Raw genomic sequence first — 22,356 nt, 5'->3', positions numbered from 1 at the left:
TGGACGGATCAGGCTCCAGGCCGTGCCCGACATCAGAGCTAAGCATCGCTCGTCAACGGACACTCGGCTCGCGCTCCGCTTCGCCCCTAATACCTCCACGCCAAGTAAGCTCACCTCAGTCATTTCCTGGAGAAACTCCGCTGAGTTCTCGCTAACCCTGCTTTTTCCCGTTGGCAGTAGAAGAACCGGTCCGCCGATTCGGCTTCGCCACCAGCTCCCTGATCCTTCAATAAACATTATTGTTTCTGACTCGCTCTGTCTGACTGTGTTCTTGCATGTGGGTTCGCAACCTTAAAACCGACATGACACTCTAAAGGATATGGCTCCCTGAATGGGTGGAGTGGGTATAAAAATGTATCAAAATGTAAATTTTTAAGTTACCTTTTTCACAATCAAGGTAATGATATGTTTGTTTCGACACTTTTTTGAAAGCTTTGGTCACTTTAGCCCATTTTTTGTTGTTGAAAACCTAATCAAATATGTTGGATCAAATTCATAATTCAGCCCCATTGTGTTCAATCAACCCAACTAACTCATCAAGATATTTGAGTCAGAACGGGTTAGCAAAATAACCCAGACTACGCAGTTATTGGTGAGCAGTCTGTACAGTAAATCCAATGCGCATCACTACACTTAAAAAATGCTGCAGTGATGGTATAAATGAGCGGGCTGTGGCTGAAAGATGCTGCAAAGTCTCAGTTGATTCTGAGGAGGACACAGAGGGAGGACAGGGAAGGGGAGGAGATTTAAATGTCCAGTAAAAAGGTGGTGCGGGGAAATTAGACTCAAGTGTTTCTTTTAGCCGGCTGGAGCTCAGAGCGAGACCAGAAACTGAAACTTTCAGTCAAAACTTACTATTTGCTTCCGGAGCAGCTCTTCTTTTAAAAAAAAACTTTGGACTGAATCATATCATTTTTTTCACTTTTCTCGGGGATTTTTTTTTTTTTTTTTTTTTGCCTGTTTTATCGTCCTTTCACATTTTGACTCGCAGCTTGAACCACTTTATAGATATGTTTTATTTCTTTAAGCTCTGGCTTTAAGTGCAGATCCTAAGGGATTGAATCGCTTTTAACTCTAGCACTTTCTCCGGATCCCTTGGGCCTTTTTTCATTAGTGAGCGAAAACTTCATCAGGTTACACGCCGGCAGAAGCGGAGCTACGTGACTTTTCTCACTCTCACCGCTCGAACTGGGAGCAGATGACTCGGGAAATCCCGTTCAGCATAATTTTTCTAACCTGACTGACCACGCCTTTTTATTAATATTATTCCCTTCAGTTTATTATTATTAATTTCTAAACCTGAGTGAAAGTGAGCGCCTGGGCACGTCAATCTCTCTCTCTGTGCGCAAACACCGCGAAATGACACCGGTTCTCGTGTGTGTGGTGGCGCTTTACCTGCTCCTCTCACCTGTACAGGTATGCTGTTTCACACTTCACACACAGACATTTATTTTTTATTTTTTACCTTTTAAGTGTAAAATTTGTGAAACATATGTTTTCTTTTGCTCTTAATTTGTGAATTGACTCTCCTTTCACATTTATATGAACAAAAAAATAACTTATTCATTTTTTAATATTTTGTAAAATATTATAGTCATTGTTGGATATTTTAGTCTTGTTTTGCTTAAAATGTGAATATGATATGAGTAAGTTAGTGATGACCAGAGCCGGTCCAAGGTTTTATGAGGCCCTTAGTAGAACTACATTTTGGTGCCCACTTGAAATTAAGCATACCAGCACATCATTGACCTTCTTTTTTATTAGATGTGCTACTGTTGAGCTTGATTTTTAAGTTTTTGATCATATCACCTAATTGGTAATTCCAGTCAGGGCTGAGCCATCCCCTCTCACGTTGTTTTCTTTTTTTCTTTCTTTGCTATCACTGGATACAGTTTTGAAAATGTGCGATAAGATAAAGTAAACATACCAAGGAGAGCCATTTTTTTTCATTCCTGATACCAAAATAGCCTGGGGCTTATTGTTGAAGTTTTGGTCTGAGAATACCATGTTTAATTTACAGTGGCACCAGAAAGCATTCATAACCCTTAATTATTTCCATATTATATTATATTATATTATATTATATTATATTATATTATATTACTTGTATCACAAAACTGCCAATATGACACTTAGCGTAGCATCCTGGATTCTGCAACTAGATTTTAACTTGCTTGTGGTGAGTTAAATTCACTGACTATTGTTTTGGGATCAAACTCTATAGAGTCTCACAGTTGATACCAACCAGTAAAGTCGATTCAATTGTCTGTAGGTCTCTGTCAAAATACAAATCTGGAAGAGGAGACATAAAATTTTTGACAGTGTTGAACATCCTTAGAAGCACTTTGGTTTCTGTTATTTGGAAATAGAAAAAGCTTAACACCACCAAGAGCCTCCTGAGGGCTGACTTCCCAACCAAATTGAGCAAACAGGGAAAAGGGGCTTTGGTCAAAAGGATGACCAATAATGTATTGGTTAATAAGGTGGAGCTCCAAAGTTCCCTTGTGGAGATAGAAGAACTGCTTAGAAGGTCAACAATTGCTATCCCTTCGACCAATCAGGCCTTTATGTTAGCCACCTTAGAGATTGCCAGATCAGGAGAAATTTAATTGTCTGGCTTTGCTGAAATCAAAGTTTTTCTTTTTACTGCAGCTCAAACCATGTTTTACGAAACATGGGCATTGCTTATCCCCTGGCAAACGCCACCCTCATTGTGAAGCATGGTAGTAGCAGCAACATGCTGTGGGGGTTGGCAACCAGGTATAGAGATATTCTTAAAGAAAAGATCCTAGGGTGTAGTGGTCACCTCAGACAAAGGTGACCACTCATCTTCCAACACGACAAAGACTCAAAGCACACACACATGACAACAAAGAGTTGCCTTTAGAGAATGCTGCCAGAATTAAAACTCAAATCCAATTGAACATATCTGGAAAGGCCTAAAAAAAAACTTTTTGCTCCACATCAAACCTGACTCAACTTGAGAGGATTTGTAGAGAAGAATGACTCTTCTATCACTTTAATGGCAGACTTTTAGCTGTCATTGCTGCCAAAGATGCTACAATAAAGTATTAGCCCAATAGTGTGATTACTTAATCTTGAAATATTCTATACTAAATCCTAAATCTAGTTTAGAATATTGTCTGTAACATAAAATAAGAAAAAATGAAGAAGTGTGAATACCATCTGGTGAAATTGTACCTGAAGATGAGAAGATTGTTTTAAGTTAGGCAAATGTTATGTTCTGTATCTATTTTCCAACAGCTTACCTGATATGATACGTTAGCCCATGTTAAATAGGATCTTCAGGCTACATAAAAGTATTATTACAGGTTACTTTACTGACCTTATAGCTGACACCATACATATAATCAAGGTACTTTTCATATTAAATGGGTGTTTGCAACTTGTTTGCAAACATACCTACTTTTATGCTGTCTATATGTTATCCTTTTGTGCCTGTTTAATAACTTTGTTGTTTGCTTTATTGCATTCTGTCTTGATCTGATTTTGGTGAGTTGGGGAGGATGGGCGATGAATACCTCCCCTATAAATTTGCTGCCCCTCACCCACCACCACTCTTTTTGGTCTTGTGGTTTTGGTGTGCCACCCCAGGAGTATCAATGACCTCCATCTGGCTGCCCTCCCTTTAAAAACATTTTGGAGTCGCCCCTTTGGAAGAAGACAGGGAGGTTTGATGTTGGGTTGTTGATTTTTGTGAAATTTCCTAGCTCAGATAGAAGCAGCTTTCATTCATTAACTACTTGAAATTGTGTCTGTTAACATGACTTTTAACTTTAGGAAGGTTTTTCTTACAAATGAACCAATCAGATTGTTTCCTAGTCTATACTAATTTCCAGTTTTCTAAGAGAAATTATCTGAGGATCATAACAGATAAAACAGGAAATTGCTCCCAAGTTCTTTAGTAGAAATGGCAGTCCTGAATCAAACAGCAACGAAGGAATATGAAGATGATCCCCATTTATGCAGCAAAGCTTAAAACAAGTCCATCAAACATGCTAATAATTGATGCGTTTACAAGGTTTTTTTTAAGCTTTCAATGAATAGAAGAAAAAAAAATCTGATCTGATAAATCAACGTTTAGTCATTCCTGATGACAAGGTACAGCAACTTGTGGTTTGAATAACTTTTAAATGAGCACCATTCAGCTCATTCATTCACAAGGTGAAACCTTGACAAACCACGCAATCATTCATCTGCAGCAGCACATGATGCAAAGTGACTCACTGTTACGTGTACATTTGGGAAAGCTCTAAGCTCATAATTACAGACGCTTTCTTCAAACACTAGTTTCACTGACATGGATTGTTCTCTTTCTGTGTGATTTATTTCACCTTGGAGACATATTGGTTTCTATTTCTTTTGGAATGCATTTTAATGGCATGTTCTATTGTAGCTGGATAATACAAGATCCTGCTGAGCTGTCTCAAAGTGTGAGGCACCCCCCTCCACTGCACATGTTCATGTTTCTGTACATTTTAATAGTAAAAGGTAGTATTAAGTACAACATCTAGATGAGAAGTGTTTCAGGTATTTCTGTCAGGCAGCACAAAGCTTATCTGTCTTCTGTTTCCTGGCATCGCCTGGTGGTCTCTTAATGAAAATCTGCTTGAGCAGAGTGAATCCGACACTAGAGTGGGCACTCTTTAACAAGCCTGCGTTGTGTCACAGATACTTGAGAGACGACATGTCATTGGACGGTGGGACTTGTGCCACATAGAGCTCCAGCTCTTGAACCTTTTCAGTCTCTGATTTCCATCCAGCGTGGCAGTTGTCTCTGATGCGTCTCATGTTTAATGCAAATCCAGGTCCTTTTCTCATCCATTTACTCCCACTGTCACACTTCACACACCGCTGAAGCCTGTTGAATCAGCAGACTTTACCACTCTGCAGTCTGCATACTGAAGTACTGACTCAGAGAGACTTTAAAGGTCTGTGAAAGATTCATGTCCTAACAGTTTTACAGGCTGGACACTTTGCAGCTGTTGTTAAGTTGAAACTTGGTAGAAAACATGTGGTATCCCCGCATTTCCTCTAATCCGTATAATCAGCTCATGGCTTGCTTAGTCAAAACATGAATGACAAAGCACAGGGGCCCCAGTTTGAAGCAGGTTAAATGCCCCCTGCTGCCTACAAGACTGATGGCAAGTGTAAACAGTACAATCTCTGAGATTCAACATCCAATCTGTCAGATCACACAGAGCCAGTCCTAAAACTGGATACTCCTTTAACCCTACAGACATGTTTTACTGCTCATTAGTGAAAGAGCATTTCCTCGCCTCTCTTTCTTTGCTGCAAACACCTTCTATAACCCCCCCCAAAAGTTAGAAATTCAACATCTTTCATGAATTTCCCACGCTTAAAAATGTGCCACTAATAAATAAGATCCTTTTTTTTTCATGACATTCACAGCTGGAGTATCTATCAGCAGCCTTGCGAATGAAGAGATCACTTGTGTCCGCTCTGAAACACAGAGTGGCCAAAAGAGGGTGGGGTTTTTGCTGTTTCATAATTCTTTAGTGCAACAGATTCATCGCTTACATATTTCAGCGTTTCTGAATGTGTGTTCTTGCTTTTCTATTCTGCACCTTGGACTCAGTTTTACTTTATGGAGACTTTTTAGAGATCAGAGTTTTTATTACCATCAAATTAATTTTTTTTATCCTTTCTAGTTTCTACACAATCAGATTACCAGGGATTACGACCTGGAAGGGATGTGGTTTTTACTTTTTTTTGTGCAGTTTTGTTGTGCATGTTGTGATCTGTGTTTTCTGTGTATTTATTTTTGTTTTTTTTCTGTGTTTATTGTGATCCTGTTCCCCGTGAGTCTCTGTGTTGTCATGTATGCTCCCTAATTGTTTCCCAGGTGTGTCTAGTTCCCCTAATTACTCCCTGTGTATTTAAACCCACCTGTTGTCTCTGTCCTTTGTCAGATCCTTGTCAGTTGTCTGTAGTTCTCAGTTGAACTGGATAGTCCTGAGGCTACCTTGCTCCGTGACCAGTCTTTTGTCCGTTGCTGCTGGTATTGTGTGCTATCGTCTCTGCCGTGCTGCCTGATCTGGACTGTTTTGAGCCACATTCATCATTAAATTCATCATCATCTTCATCACTACCTGGGTCTCTGCGTCTCTACTCACACCCCTCACTCACCATTCATGACAGTGCAGGCACTAAACATTTCCTTCAGGTTACTCTGATTGTAATTCTGGCTTTCTTAGTTATCTTTTGCATTTATTTTAGTTGATTTTTTTGTTTTTATTTTGTATGTTTTTGATGTTTTATGGAGTTTGGTTATTTTATGAAAATAACCAAAGAGGAGGAGGGTAGTTGTGGTGTAGTCATCTGATTGTGATGCCTCCTTATCTCCTTTCCATTGAGTGTTTCATACTTTAATGAGTTTCCAGGTAAATAAAATACTGTACTGAGCTTATATGCATATAATACACAGAATTGTTTTTGGATCCTCTAGGAAAGCTTTTGCCAGAAAGGGTTTACCAAACCCTCCCTTATGTGAAGTTTTTTTTTTTTTCAGTTCAATTTATTTATGTTCAATCCAGCTCAAATTCATTTATATGGATTGAAATTACAATAGATCCAATTAATATTCAGTCATTTTCGCCTTGTTTCAATTCATATCAAGCCAGTTCCTCCCAATACAATCCATCCATGTAAAAAATACTCAGTGCATAGAATCTGATATAATCTAATATTAGACAGTCATTGTACCATCAGGGTCAGTTTATAAAATAAATTAATTTATTTAATCATTATTTTATTGGATTTCCCTTGAGATAAAATCTCTATTTTTGGCGTTAGACCTGGCCAAGAGGCACACTGGTGTACAGATACTAGTGACTAAAAATTTGTCAATCTAAGCACGCTCTGGTCATTGAGTTCACAGCAATAAACATAAAAGCACTAGTCCAAAATTAAGCTTCAATAAAATACATGTAGCTCATAAATCTGGGTTAGATTTTCATGGAGAGCTATGCTCTGTGAACACGCTTGCTGATTTATTATGGTATTACTACCCCAGACTGAGGGTGGAAGCACCTGGGTTTCCTATTTGAACAATAGTGACCTCTTGCTCACCCTTTTACATGAGCTGTCCAATGAATTAGTGTGTATTCGTGCATTCTAATTGCTTGTATAATTCCCGATTTCTTGGCTGTGTGAACCACATGCTGTATGAACACCTGCATATGTGCTAAATTGCAGATGTATGGATAAAAGATACATACCACATCATGTCTCTATTGCAGATCGAATACGGGAGAGTTTTTCTAAAATCTTCAGTGTCTGTTGATTTTCATTAGTTTGTAGTTAATCTATAGCGTTTGGTGTAAACTACCTCCTTCATTTTATGGTTGTGTGGAAGAGGGCTAAGAAAATGCTACATCAGCATTTCCAAACCTGACTTCCTTTAGTCCATTGGGTTTGGCACTGACGATAACCTGCTTTGGTGTGATAGGAATTTTAGCTGAGGATAGAGCTTGTAAGCATCTCTGGTATGTATTTCTGCCACTCCTACATGTCAAAACCACAAGTACCAAAAGCTGTTTGGTTTTGCCTAACTATTAGATTAATCTTATTATAAAGAAAGCTTTTTCGAAATATCTCTGACCAAAAATGGGGCAATTATTTTTTTTTCTCTGATGAAACCATACAAACCAGATAACATTAGATTGCTTCTGAGCATTTCATTCATCATTGCACACGCAACGCCTCTTCCGTATCTTTAACCAAAAGATAGGAGGGATAAGCTTAAAAGGATGGTTTAGATGCTTTTGCAGTGGGAGTTGAGAGGTTTTGACTACACAGTATCTTTTCAGAAGTAGATACCCGTCTGGTGTATTCACTTTGTTGAAACAGAGATTAGTTTTCTAGCTAATCGCTAATCAGAGTGGTGCCAAGACAAAGTGGGCTAGACCAACTCCCTTCTCAAATGTTTTAACACGTTTCATACATTATTTCTCCGTACGTACACACTCCTGTTTTAAATTTAACATGTCCAGCAGGATAGCTACTTGACATACATGTTCTACATCAGAAGTTTCAAGCCAATAATTGTGGGTTACCAGGCATAAGCCTCGATAGGAATTGTAAGATTGGTGTTGATTTAGACAGGCAAAAACGCACATTTTGGTCTCCAACACTTGTCTGAAATGTGTTCTTGTTGTCTAGGTGGAATTTTTGAAAGAACTAAGACAGCATTAAGAAACTGTAGTCAACCCTCAATTGTTATGCCTCTGAGCTGACATGCTTGGTAGGGAGACATCTGAAAGGAAAGTTAGTTCCATGTCTGCATGTCAAGTCATACCACAACGACTTCACAACACCTTCTTTGATTCCACAAAGATGCTAGAGCCAACCAGGTCTGCTGCAGATAAGATACTGACTGGCCATAACCTCTGAGGGGAATAGTTCAGATTTTTTAAAGTTTTGTGAAGCTATTATCAGTACTAGTTTCCTTATCTGTAGTAGAGAGATGTCTTTACTTTATTAAAAAGTGGTGATCAGTTGATTGACCACAAAACCTGTAAAAGTACAGGAATGTACCATCTTCAATGCCTCTGTCAAATTAGACAGGTTGAAAACCTTTAGAAAAACCTTTAGAAATCCAAAAGTTTTCTTTTCTCTTGGTGAGACGTAGTTGCCTCGGATCAGACAGCTAATTATTATATCAGTTAATAAAACATGCTATGCTGGTTTATATGTGGAAAAACCAATTCTAGAAATAATATTTTGTTGAAAACCCAAACAAGAATATAGTTTTGTAAAAAAAAAAAAAAAACTGTCCTCATGTGGACAAGGCCTGACAAGTTAGATGTTGACGTTAGCCTAACTTTCAGTGTGCATGGCACCAAAATTGTCTCTAGGCCAGAGATCCACAAACTCTTAATTTCGGCCCTGGATGAGGGAGCCATTACTGATAAAGGTGTGGCTCTTGTGTCTGCAAGTACATGATGTTACACAGGTGTTTCCTTGACACTAGAAGAAAAACAATGCTGGACACTGATCTTTTATATTGCACAAATACAATTACCATTCATATTTTTTCCACATATGTTCATGTTTAGCCTGTCTGTTGTAGCTCTGGATGTTATAAAATCATAATTTCAGGTTTGTCTATGACGACTTTGAGCAGATTAAAATACTTAAACCTTTTTTCTGCCTGTCAAACATTTAAAATTGATGAACTCCTTGTGTTTTCTCTTCTTTCCCATCTTTCTCGGTCAAAGTGTGCTAACAAAGCTGTAGTGGCTCGCTGGCTGACGGTGCTTTTATTTGCGTTGTTGGGGTATTTCTCTCCAGTTGTAATTTCCCAGCCCAGGGGAGGGTTGCAATTGCAATCAGGAAATATGGATTTCTCCTTCCTTCTGCTTTGGAGGAGGAAGAGGAGTGGTGATGCTCGGGGCAGCCGTCTACTCAGCAAGCTTTAATCTCCCATCTGGATGTAATTTACTGTGGTTTACAGAAAAGCATTTTACTGTAATAGGGACCACAATTACCACCGGTCAGTCTTATCTTAGGACCTGTGTAGAGTGTGTGCGTGTGTGCGTGTGTGTGTGTGTGTGTGTCTGCGTATGAGTGCACCATTTACACAGTGGTTGTGTCTGTTTGTGTCTATGTCTTTGGGGAGACATCTGTGCATTCATTAATGAACTTACACTAAGGAAGCTGTATTTATCTAAATCAACATCTATATGGACCTTTACCTCCTCCATGTCTGCTGACCCTATTTGCAGTGTGTGTTATTTTGAAAAGCAGAAAAGCAGAGAAAGCATACCTGCCCTTATAGTGAGAAACTCCCTGCTGAAGATAAAATTATTTTTAAAGAGTGTAAGAAATTCTCTTAATCAGTCTTAAATTGATTACCTTGCAACTTTTTTACTAAGTCATTGTGATTTTGTGTTTTAGATCAACACAAAGTAATTTATATTTCAAACTCAAATTCCAAAATGCTAAGTTAAATAAATTTTTTAATGAAAATCTACAAAGTGTGGCATGCATGGAAATTTATCTGTTATCCATAAACAAAATCTGGTGCAAATCACATAACTAGAAAATAAGTTTGTAAACTGACAGGCCCATAATAATCATTGAGGGGCTACAGAGATCCAGAGCGTAGCGGGATCTATGAACAGTACAACTGTTGCCGCTGTCCTCCATTTTTTTGGAAAAGTTTCAGCTACAGGTTTGCCATTATCCAAAAAGAGGAAGCATGTGGAAGAAGATGTTCTGGTCAGAAGAGACCAAAATTGAACTTTATGGCCTGTGTGGCAAAAAAGAACTAACCCTGCACTAACCCTGAACACACTGTTCCCACTTTAAAAAGACTAGCCTGTGAGAGTTAGTGAGAAGATTGGATGGGGCTAAATACAGATAAATCCTGGAAGAGGATCTGTTGGAAGTAGTGAAGACTTGAAACTGGGGTGGAGACTCTACTCGGTGATTTATGTAATGCAAGGTTAAGTTAAATTTATATTGTCCCAGTTCACAACAAATATTCCCTTATGCCCCTTTTAAAATTAGTTACAAATACATTTCAATTTGATCATTTTAAAATAATACAGTCAAGTTATATTTGTCATTCAAATTGGTTGGAAGTTTTCTTCCTTAGAAAATCCAACTGAATGTGTCAAGTCACTGACTTGCAGCTAACACTCCTCCTAGACGCATTACGTGGATCTCCAAATTACTGCTTTAGGATTTGGGAATCTGCCTCTTAACACATCAATTTGCCTTTTTTATAGCGTGTGAAAGAAGTCCAGAGTCAGTAATCCTCTCCTCACCCTGATTTCTGGAGTGATTGTTGTAAACGTTCACCATGTGTTCTGGTTTGAAGTTTGTTGGTAATTTGAAAGTGGCCCCTGATCATGAGCTCTGACCTGACCACTTGGCAGACCCGGCTGGGTTATATCACTCCTGATGTTTTAGGTTCACCTGCCTCATGTATACAAAACAGTGTCTGCTTTTTCTTAGTAGGGGTGGAAAATATGTTATGTTTTCTTCAAGCTGCATGTGAGGCCTGAGAAATGCTGCTGTGGATTTTGTTGTTGATGTAATGAACCTGCAGATGGAAGCGTAGCATTAGAGTGGTGTTGCGTCCACTGGTTTAGTTTCTCTGTGGTTTTATGGGTTAAGTTTCATCCTATCATAAAACCAAGAACATGTTCCTCTGTGCCACATTTATTCTTTCTAAGAATAATTAATTAAAATGACAGAGATATCTGAACAACAAGCCACTTTATCTGAGTCAGTGATGGTCCTTGAAAGGAATGGTTTGTCAATGTGCTAGCCAGGGCAATATTTGCAAGAAGGAACCAATAATCAATTTGCAAAAATGCCTTCAGGACGCTGCTTTGTAGCGCAAAAATTAATTCCTAAAATCTAATTGTCTGTGATTAATCAATCGCTAACTATATATCAATATTACAAATAAAATTTTATATTAAAAAATTCTTTCTGCTGCTAGATTATTGAATAAACAGACATATGAGATCAACTACAAACATATTTATTGTCTATAGTCTGTTATTTAGGTAATTTAACCATCAAATTGGTGCAACGTGCTGTTGTTCCAATGTTTCAGGAATCCCTCATCATTCATGATACTTCGTTAAAAAAGATTATTTGGAAATCTGCAAACTGGCATTAACGTTGGGGATGCTTGTGCTGCTGCAACATGTCTGGCATTGAGAAGCTATTTTAGCCTTGAATAGTTCACTGATAGGCCAACACAGCCAGGGCTCAAGGGTAGGAGCTTTGTCGTCCATTGCTCTTGTTGCGGATGTCTCCGTGTATGGGTGTACCAAAAAATGTGCAAATCCAGAAGTTCTGAAACCTTTATTTAAAAAAAAATGAATTGTGATAAAATTGTAATAAAATTTCTGTAATTAAATAATCAAAATTAACATGCTAAAGTCCTATATGTATGGTATATAGGACTTTAGCATATATATATATATATATATATATATATATATATATATATATATATATATATATATATATATATATATATATAAATGCAGAATCTATTATTTACTTGAGTCATTATTAGCCCAAGTCTTGAGAACCGAGGAGGGGGATTTTCCCAAATCTCTGCCAGTCTGCTTTTCCTCATTATTAAAGTAAACAGTTCTGCTGACGTGAACCTTGTTTTGGTTTAAACTCTGATAAAAAGTATACTGCAAAGCTCACTCAGCCTGGTGACCTGACATCTCTGAAGTAATTTATTTAAAAGTCAGAGCCATCAAATAATAAGACAGGAGTTGGGGCAACTGTAGTTGTTACACTACAAGAGCATGTATGGTGCGTTTTGTAGCTAAAAGTCGGAATATTTATAAGTGTTTGTGGCTTGAACATGTTGCATTTACACTGTAAAATCCATAAAAACTGAACCCTTATTATAGCAGCACTGATGAATCAGTAGGATTCAACCACACTGACAATGAAAACCAAGTTCTTGCAGAATGATTTGTGTTGATAATTGTAAGATGCTGTTGGCTTCGCTGTGGTGAACATCTCATATTTTGTCAACCACCAAATAAGTGTGTTTAGAGAAATTGTCCTTAGTCTTAATTTGGTGTCTTTATGATACCTTTTACCTTTTTGAGGGAATACCAGCAATACTCAGTATTTTCAATGATTTTCTTGCTTGTTGGTAGTTATTACTTTCATGATGTAATACGTTAGACATTTGAACTATGTATAAAAGTGAAGTAAAAAGTATCTAACACTACTTGTTGTCAACTTGTTATTAAACAAAACATCCCTCATCCTTACTGTCACTGTTTTGTAATCCAGTGGAAAGAACAAAAAGACCTGTAATATTGGCGTATTGCACTATGTCCTTCATTCTTTGCTATCTCAAAAAATGCTATGTTAATTATTTTTAGTTTGGACCCAGATCTTGTTCAGCAAATTGCCATTGTACCTGATGCTGAACTGACTTCCTCCGCTTGACCCTCTAAACTGATATATCCTTGAAGCATTAAGCAGAATCTCTGTCGTGTTAAGCTGTGCTCCCTACGCACGCTGCCCTCTCCCTGACAGATGGAGTAAGCAAGGAGGTTAAAGATGACGCAGTTCAGCTGTGTGGGACTAGAGAGTGATGATGTTCTGGGCCTCTGTGGCCTGACAGCAGGAGCTCAGGGACTAAGCGAGTCCTCTAGTAACACATGAGTACAGCAGAAACTCTTAAGAGTTTGGGGAACTCCTTTAGCTGCTGTACAGTTTAACAGCCACTACTTAAAGTGTAATTTATTAAATTTTCTGTTGTAATTTCTCCTGTTGTTGAACTTTTCCTATTTCTTTTCTTGTGAGAAGCATAAACTTGGAATTTTTTTATAAGTTAGATAAACAAAAAGTAGTGCATACTTGTTGTACAAATACATCTAGGCCCTCCAAGTCAAAACTTTGCAGGAACAATTTTGCAGTTGCGATTATGAAGCCCATGTCTCCTCTTCCCTTTGCTGAACAATGTGTTACTGTGTTTTGTTCTTTCGTAATAATTGAAATTTGTGGTTGTAGTTTAATAATATATGGAAAGTTTCAATGGACGTAAGATATTGTAAGTGAACATATTGTGGAATGTGAATAGAAGATTTCTAATGTTAAAAATAAACAGCTACACATTTTTATGATTATACTGTGGATTAGGGACAGTGCTAGTCATAATTTTAATTTGTTTTGTTCCGTTGATTTTATTTTATCTGCTTGTTTATCTGCATCTGAACAGGAAACCATTTCTTGGATTTTATGGTATTTTTTGTAGAAAACATTCAAGAAATTTATGTTGTATAAAGCATGTAGTGTCTTCAGCATGATTGTGTTTTCCGGTCATTTGTTATATTGCAGATTCTGTTGCAATGGTTCAGAAATTAGCCAAAGTTACACACATGCTCATAAATAGCAAGACAAACCTGGACAACATAATCTGACAGGTTCAATATTTGTTCATTTGTGTAGCCTTTACTTCATTAATAAACAATTCCTGAATATGAAACAAGACCACGTTAAACCCAATTAATTAGAAGTGAATCTCGTTGAAAAAAAGCCTAATTAGGGGAATGAGGTGAACAAGATACTAAGGTGAAGTCAGAAATTGACCTAGCTTGTGGGATTTGTTTGTCAAGATCATTCATAATTTACTGATATAAAACCCTGCTTTTTCCACAAGAGCTAAACTACCTGTAGTCACCATTGATCGCAAAGTTAATACTGCTAAGTGCATGAGAAGGAAGTAGCTATCTGAGACGTGTCAGGCAACTTTTTTTTACATCATAGCAGCAGCTTCTCTCATACTCCTCTATTCTCAAACCCAACAGGCACCACAGATATTTTCTTGTTTTGACAAGGTTTAACCCTTGACTTCTTGAAGAGCAAGTGAGTCAAAGCCAAGAAGCTTTTTTAATGTGTAGCAAGCTCAAAAAACGGAAAATAGACAGAAAGAGAAAAGATCTTAGGACGGCTAATGGTAGAGAGAGTTTTGTTTTATTCTGATGTTGCTATAGAGAATGGAAAATAATCATTGCTTGACTGAGTGAAAGTGACATTGAACAATAGCTTAAACTGCACTGTGGCGTTCCCATGCTGAGCATTAAAATATATTCACAGAGCAGAGCTTGTGTCCTGCTGTGTTTTTGTGCAGCAGCAGACACAGTTCGTTGGGCGCCGCTCTATGGAACAACTCTGCTGTCAGAGGAACAGCTGTACATGTCGGCCAGATGATGAGCTGCTCTGAGAAAAAGAGCTAGAAGCTTCGTCTATTCCGAAAATGCAGAGAGGAGAAACCCTGAGTGACTGTGGGGAAGCCTCCTGCAGGAGGTACATCTCCTACTTATCTCACTAAAAGTTTAAAATGTATCACTTGTATATTTGTGCGAAGTGGAATTCATCATCATCAAATCAGGACATTCCTCCTAAATCACGTTGCTGACTGTGGCTGTGTGCTGACAGATACCATCCTCATCCACAAGCTAATTTTGGTTCAAAACAGGAAGAGGATGCATTTTATGCTGTGAACAGATGGTGTGAAAACAACTGTCTGATATTGCATAACACTTTTCCATGTATCAGAGTCTGCACTGACTGTTGCGTTTCATCAGGTTTGTGTTGGAGGGAAAAGAAAATGAAATTCAATTTTACTACGAAGGATTGCGGAAGCAGGTTGTCTGCCGCCTGTCCTGCACTTCTGCCGGAGGGTGTTTTATCAAACCTAGATTTCCCTTCCTGAGATGGAGTCAAGCAGAGGTTTTGTGTTTTCCCAGGCGAATGAGAAATTCACTCTGTTTATCAGGGGATGATGGGAAAAAATCAAGACGGAGGGGGAAGCCATCAATGGGAAAATAAATAAAGAACTGAATCTTACACCACAGGAAGCAGGTTTTTGAACCTAAACAGTTGGGCACACTGTGGAACATGTCAGAGAGGATGTGCTGCTTGTCAAAAAAGATTCAACCAATGCAGGGTAGGAAAAGAGAAGATCCACTGTCAATCCATTTTATAGGCCCGTGTAGTACCAGCTGTCACCACTGGAGGACAAAAAATGTTTTCCTTTTCAATATTTCGCTACATAATGATGCTGTGTTAATTAAAATTGAAAGAAAAATTAGATAATCTTAGGTGAATTTGTACTACTGTAGTCATTTTTGGCTCACCTTTCAAATAGACGTTTTAAAAGTTAAGGATTTTATCGCCGCGGCTGGTGGCCTCCCCTGCGGAGTGGATGATCTTTTCATTTTTCTTCATCTTCTGCCTTCTGTTTTGTTTTGTTTTGTTTTTTTCATTTTATACAGACAGCTGGTCTGTTTTTTTTTATTGTCCACTTTAAAGCGCTGCTGACTGCTTTCTCCAGCCTATCCTTGGCTACATCCACAGCAGATCTTGATACTAAAGTTCGATTTTGAATGAAATCAAATTTTTTTTTTTTTTTTTATCTTTTTAGTGTACTACTAATTAAATGCGACCGCAGTCAGGCATCTGTGTGAACAGCTTATGACCCCAAAGTGACACGCATGGGGAGAAGAACGTAACAAGTAGTCAAACATGATAGTGGATGCCAGATTGATAAAGATGTTGAGAAACGGGAGCCAGCAGCATTGTTACAAGATTGTAACAAGATAAAGAAAGCATAACTAATATCAATAGCCTTTTGTGGAGCATTAACTACAACCTCTGTGGAGAAGTCTTTTTGAACACATAGTTAGAAGACATAAATGTCATATAAAATCTGACGTATAACACTGTTAAATATTTGCCTTTTCCAGTTGATTTGACCACTGCATCACACTTTATTTTGCTTATTATAATTTTCCATTTCTATCTGCTGCAGCTGCTTCATTTGTCAGCAGTGCAGTCTCTTAATAGCTATGTTTCATTTTAGCAGTCTGAACTGCTGCCCCGTCTATATACTGCCTCCCTTCCTCAGGTCAGTAGACCAGATGCTTTTAAAATGCTCCATAGACACGATGCAAATGCAGAGGTGTGTTTTTTTTTTTTTTTTTTTGTTGTTGTTTTTGCAACATCTCTAAAACTGTTTCATTACTGTTTTTAAAACAAACTTCATATCCTCACGTTTGGTTGAATATAAATTTTTTTATCTATTCTCAGTGACACTGGTTTTATTTGTTGTTTTCTCGATTGTAAAGGTTTTTTTGTCCAATCTTGTTTTTTTATGATATGGTAAATGCATATTTTCTGAGAGGTTGTTAGTATTACATTTTTTTAGATGTTTTTTTCTCTTTTCAGAATTTACCCATGGCAGACACAAATAGCACCGTGGAAGGTAAGTATTTGTTGTTGTTTTATTTCAAAATATATCAGAGTACTGGAAATTAATCATGTTAATTGCATGATCTTTAATTAAAAAATCGAAACTTATCAGTGTAGTCGAAAACAGTGCATGGACAAAATAAATATTCTCTAACTTATTGAATAAATTGCACACTTCCACACACAAATATATTCACAATGGATTATTTTATCCATATTTTGTTTATTCACAGCAGAGGTTAGACCTCAGAGAATGAAACTAATTTCAAACTCAGTTGTATTTTCCATACATTATTGGGATGTGAAATTAATGACAAAACTCAGGAATGTTGGCTACCAGTCAGCAAGCTTGAATTGAATCCACACAATAACAGGGCTTGTCTGAGCCAAAAGGGATTACCCAACTTCTAACCTTCTCTCCTCACATCCTTTCCCTCCCTCACATCACTATAAATTAATGCTGCCAAAGGAGAAATAAACTGCAACTTAAAGGCTTGCACAGCTCCCAGGCCGGGATCTGGAATACAGAGGAAAGTTTAGAGAAGTGGAAGACATACAGTTGAGTTTAGCCGTAGTAAGTGGCCAGCAAAATGTCCCTTAACATTGTATTACAACATTACAGTTCACGGCCTCATCTCCTGACCATGGATGCTTCCCCAACCATCTCCTCCCAGCCCGTCTGCGTTTATAAACAGCTGTTGTGGTGTCAGGCTCCAGTTGGTGACCTCTGGGGGTCAGTGCAGTCCCAGAGGTGCCTGCGGGGCAACTCAGCTCCAGTTCCAGCAGGGTTCTGTTCATGGCCATGTTCCCAGTGTTTGTTTTCTCTTCCTTCTGTGTTTGGCTATAGTCGTCCCTGTTCTTCTCTTCCCCCCGCAGCAAGTAGGACACTTTCACACATGTACTCCCACAGGAAAGTGTACTGCACATTGTACAAATGTTTCTTTCTGTTATAAGAAAACAGGATACACTGTATATCACATCTGGCTTTACATCTTTGTATACATCATATGAGCATGTCATTATTATCCTGTTTAACTAATTACTCTTACTATTTGTGAACAAATAAATAGAACCTAATAGTTTAGTTTATTTACAATCCATGTAGTGATTTTCCCCCTCATTTGAGAGCTTGGGAATTTGCTCTGAGTGGTCAGACTCCGCATCTTTATGAGAACCAAAAGTTATTCCAACGTGGCTCATCCTCCTGTTCTTCCCAACAGTGCTGATGTTTCAAGAGGTGTGGGGTCGCAGCTTCTGTCGGACCATGGAGAAGCTGGTAGAGGTTGTCCAGGAATACCCAACGGAGGTGGAGCACATCTACAGCCCCTCCTGCGTGCCACTGGTGAGATGTGCCGGCTGCTGTGGAGACGAGAACTTAGAGTGTCATCCCACTGAAACTTCCAATGTCACAATGCAGGTAAAAAAAACAGCAAAAATGTTTATACTCCTGGATTTTTTTACACAATTTTACACAACTGCATATGTTCATTGTATTTTACGGGATTTAGGTTGTAGATCAACACAAAGTTTAGCATTACTTTTGCATGGTAATGAAATGATGCATGGTTTTCAACTCTTTTTTTTGCCAATAAAAATATAATTGTAATGATCAAATCCTGTTCGACCAGAAATCGCATAATTATTAAACAGAGTCCACCTGAGTGTAATTTAATCATAGTATAAATTCAGCGAAGGCCTCAGAGGTTTGAACATTGCTGAATATCCAGCATCACGAAGACATAAAAACACACACTAAGTACATAGCTATGGAGATATGTAAATAATATCCCAAGGTTCAAAGAGCTCACATAGTTGAATCCATGAACAGAAAATGTAAAGAGCATTGCCCGACTGCAGTCTTACTAAAGTCTTACTACTTTTGAAATCCATGAACAGAAAATGTAAAGAGCATTGCCCGACTGCAGTCTTACTAAAGCCTTACTACTTTTGAAAGGTACTGTCCCATTATAATCCTGTCTTCTGACTGTGCTAAACAGCTGCTGAAAATCCGGCCATCTGAACCAGGTGAAGAATATGTTGAGATGACCTTTGTGGAGCATAAGACATGTGAATGTAGGTAAGAGAACAAAAAAAATATGTTTTCTAATTTATGACATAAAACACAGATGTATAAAAAAAATAACTTTATCCTATTATTTACTTGTATTTAGTTAAAAGCATTTTATTACGTTGAAACGGCAGTTATCAATGATGTTTCCATACAGAGCTCAACCAAAGAATCGAGCCCTGTTGTCTTTCACATTTGAATTAACAATATTGGGATCTAAGGCATAATAATAGTAAAGAATTCAATGTAGTGAAGTACTTAAAGGTTCCTAAGTGATTATTCTGTATATCACTGCTAAAAAAAACCCTCTCAAAGTCTAGTTTTACAGATTCACATAATGAAATGGTGCCACACTGTGAGCAGTTAAACAAAGAAACAGAGCAAGAACAAACCCAAGAAGAGGCTCTTATTGTAACTTAACCACAGATTACAGGGAACAAATCTACATTGCCACGTTGTACACAATGTAGTCATGTTCTAATTGCAACTTACAAAACTACTGTAGTTGTTGACCAGGCTAACTGCTTCTACCTATAGAAGCTTTTAACACTCAATTCCTCTGTAATTAGAGTGGGAAACTTGAATGATTTTTTGGTATGTTTGGAATTTTTAGGTGTAGTTCAACAATTTTTACTAATGTTTAGTTTCCAAGCCATTCCAAAAACTCGGTATTACCTTGCATATACATTGAAAACCCAGTTTAGATGTGTGTTTAAGATTTGTTGTCCTGTTGGAGCACCTGATTATGTTTCCTCAATATTGCTGCTGAGTTGAGGTGAAGTGAAAGAATTTAGAAATTGTTACTTATTTTTCTACCTATCATTTGTAATGTTTTGGGTTAGGAGATTGTTCTGCAGTCAGTATCTTCTCAGCACTTGGCAATGTTAAACTTGCTCGACTTTGTACAGTGATGCTCACGTTACAGCAGTTTCCAGTTTATGATAAACTTGAGTCTTGATGGATCCTCGGTTGTCCTTGAATATCCTAAGAAAACCTTGAGCTGTATGTGAGTTAAACTGGGTGTTCCAACAGTACACTGATCCAAAAGGCATATATCAAAATTGGTTTGGGAGTAGACGAAGCAGGAGGAAATTAAAGAAACCTACTGGTATGGCTTCTGTCCTCATTATTGCTAAATATTTGTGGACTGTGCTTAACAACCAGCTCCGCAGCAGAAAATCTATCAACTCAACTGAATTTTTACACTTCAGCCAAGAAAATTGGTTAAATTTTATTGTCAGCGTTATACCAAAAGCTACAAAAAGAATGTTCACATGGTGCACAATGCTGAAGTATACTGCAAATATACATTTTAAGAGACCAGTTTGGTGATTACATTCACTACATACATATTTAACTAAAATTGCACTTTGATTTGTTCTCCAGTAATTTATTGAAACTTTCTCTTCAGAGTGCGGAAACCTTTGATGAAGGCTGGAAGGTAAGAATTTTATTCTTTGTTCTAAATTTTTACAAATAATAGTAAAAGTTTTCGAAGAATCTGGAAAACTTGGATAATTTATTTTTTATTGTGTAGGAAAAGGCAACGAGGAAGAGGAAGGAGGAGAAAGGAGAGACAAAAAGCAAAAGACTGTGACAGGTAACAATGCATTTGTTTACTCAGGAAGAATGTAAAGTACCAGCTAGTTGTCTAAATCATGTTAATAAAGGTGCAATATTTTACTCTCGTTAACCTGCAGGTGCCAGATTCCTCGCAGGTAACTTAGCGGCAACCCAACTACTGTTGCAGCGTGGCTGACTATTTATCTCCAGCCTGGTGACAGCATGAAGAGTCTCCTCCACTCATCTATCAAAACCTGTGTGTCCGCTGCCAGAGACTCCAACAGCTGGGTTGGTTTGCTGACACGCTGTCCTGATGACGGACAGGGTGTCTGCAATAACGAGATTCAACAGGACGTGCATATTGATTGGTGGAAACACTCTCTGTTACACACCTGACACAATGGACATCCATGGGAGCCAGTGCAATGTAGAAAAGAACAGACTCAACTTTTAAACTTCCACTTGATATTATTGTGTCAGTTATTTTAAGTTGTCAGGTTTTTTTTCTGTATTTAAATTTGGTAATACGTGTTAAATCTCTATATTTATTGCTGAAATAGTTGGACCAGCAACCTTTAAAAGTGTGTTATCCTTTGTCGAAACATTATTATAAACACTTTGACTTGTATTGGTGGTTTTATTTTGACTGAATTTACAGCTGCTTTGTACATGCAACAATGATAGGTCTCCCTCTAGTGTTTAAAAATAGGATGTAATAAAGCTCAATATTAAAATATTTCATTTGACAATGTTGTTGTTAATGTTAGACATGAAACTGTGTGGTTAGTTAAAGATCTACCCTATCGTTACAGTTTCTTAATCTATTGCTAAAGATTTGTAGGATGTATTAACTCCATTGTGACATGTCATGATCCGATTCTTTACGTTCAATTTTCTACAGGACTGTTTCAGCACCCTCCATTTATCATTATTGTTTTTAAGAGGCAAACTAAAAAAGACACTGGAAAAGCAAATCCACCACATGTGATATAATTAAATATGGGACCCAAACTCTGGATGAGGCCTGGAAGAACTGGTCAACCAGAAAAATGTATTCTTTTTTATAGTTTTGTTCTGTGTCACATTCATTGTCATGTGGTACTGATGCATCTTTATCAAAATCACAAGGTTTGAAAAGTGTCTCCTTCCTGCATTTTTCCCGTCTGGTAAAGCAACACAGGTGACTTCCTGAGTCTGTTCTCAGAGTGTTATTGGAATGATCAGTCAAGATAGTTATGTAAGACCTTTTTCTTTTTCTTATATCAAAGAAAATCTATGAGAATGCAGAAATAGTTCCCCGTTCTATTATTTTTATTTCATTTAAATATTTATTTTGTAATAAAATTCTTATGACTGTCAGACAATGTCTTGTGTGAGTTGTGTTTATTTGCTGATTACTTATGCAATTTCCAACAATATGTATTTTCAAGGCAGAGTGTACAAATTTGAATAGGCTGATAAAGTTCAAGATGTTTTGTGACTTTCAGAAAGTGAAACATCTATAGAATCATACTGAAATATTTTAAGGCTTTATCTCTTGCAATTTTGATGATTATGGCTTACAGATTATAAAAATGCACAAAATGGGCCCTTTTTTGAATGAATTTTAAAAACTATTCATTGATGCAACGTGGTATGGAGGTGATCACCAGACCAATTTGTTTGATTCCCGCCTTCAGGTGATCTGCAACGTTGGGTTTGATTTTGATAATTTTACTCCAGACTTTTGAAATGAATTTCAAAATGAAATGCAAACTTTATGTTAGTCTGAAAAGATGTTATTTTTCTCTTTAGCTCAGTTAAGACGTTTCTGATGTTGTCTCTACTCAGAAATGGCTTGGCATGAGATATGCAACATTTGTAGACCATGTGTAGGATTCATCTGGGTGAAGTTGCTCTTGATGTACTGACTAACCGCAGTC

General features: G+C 37.6%; 1 protein-coding gene across 2 annotated transcripts; it reads left to right on the top strand.

Annotated features, from left to right (window-relative positions):
* The first annotated feature begins 577 nt into the window (after positions 1-577).
* pgfb (placental growth factor b) lies at positions 578-21,798 on the top strand. 2 transcript variants are annotated; one of them, XM_081603090.1, is made up of 7 exons: positions 578-1,416; positions 16,780-16,816; positions 18,024-18,220; positions 18,801-18,880; positions 20,258-20,312; positions 20,409-20,471; positions 20,572-21,798. In XM_081603090.1, exons 1-6 carry the CDS (start codon positions 1,360-1,362, stop codon positions 20,466-20,468), a joined length of 486 nt encoding a protein of 161 aa, XP_081459216.1. In that variant the 5' UTR covers positions 578-1,359; the 3' UTR covers positions 20,469-20,471; positions 20,572-21,798. The 2 variants fall into 2 exon arrangements, with proteins under 2 accessions (XP_081459216.1, XP_081459215.1); XM_081603089.1 differs by having other exon boundaries at positions 618-1,416; positions 20,283-20,312.
* Positions 21,799-22,356: the final 558 nt, after the last annotated feature.

The sequence above is a fragment of the Poecilia reticulata genome, chromosome 22 (genome assembly GCF_904066995.2).
Source record: "Poecilia reticulata chromosome 22, P_reticulata-male-v2, whole genome shotgun sequence".
Lineage (NCBI taxonomy): Eukaryota > Metazoa > Chordata > Actinopteri > Cyprinodontiformes > Poeciliidae > Poecilia > Poecilia reticulata.
The sequence above is the reverse complement of the archived record's forward strand: the minus strand, read 5'-3'. Positions and strand labels throughout refer to the sequence as shown.

Bases quoted from the DNA above. Each gene is read 5' to 3' on its own strand.
- pgfb (XM_081603090.1), top strand. From the start codon at position 1,360: ATGACACCGGTTCTCGTGTGTGTGGTGGCGCTTTACCTGCTCCTCTCA. The intron at 1,417-16,779 runs GTATGCTGTTTC...TTCTCTTTTCAG, and splicing joins TGCTCCTCTCACCTGTACAG to AATTTACCCATGGCAGACAC. The intron at 20,313-20,408 runs GTAAGAATTTTA...TTTATTGTGTAG, and splicing joins CCTTTGATGAAGGCTGGAAG to GAAAAGGCAACGAGGAAGAG.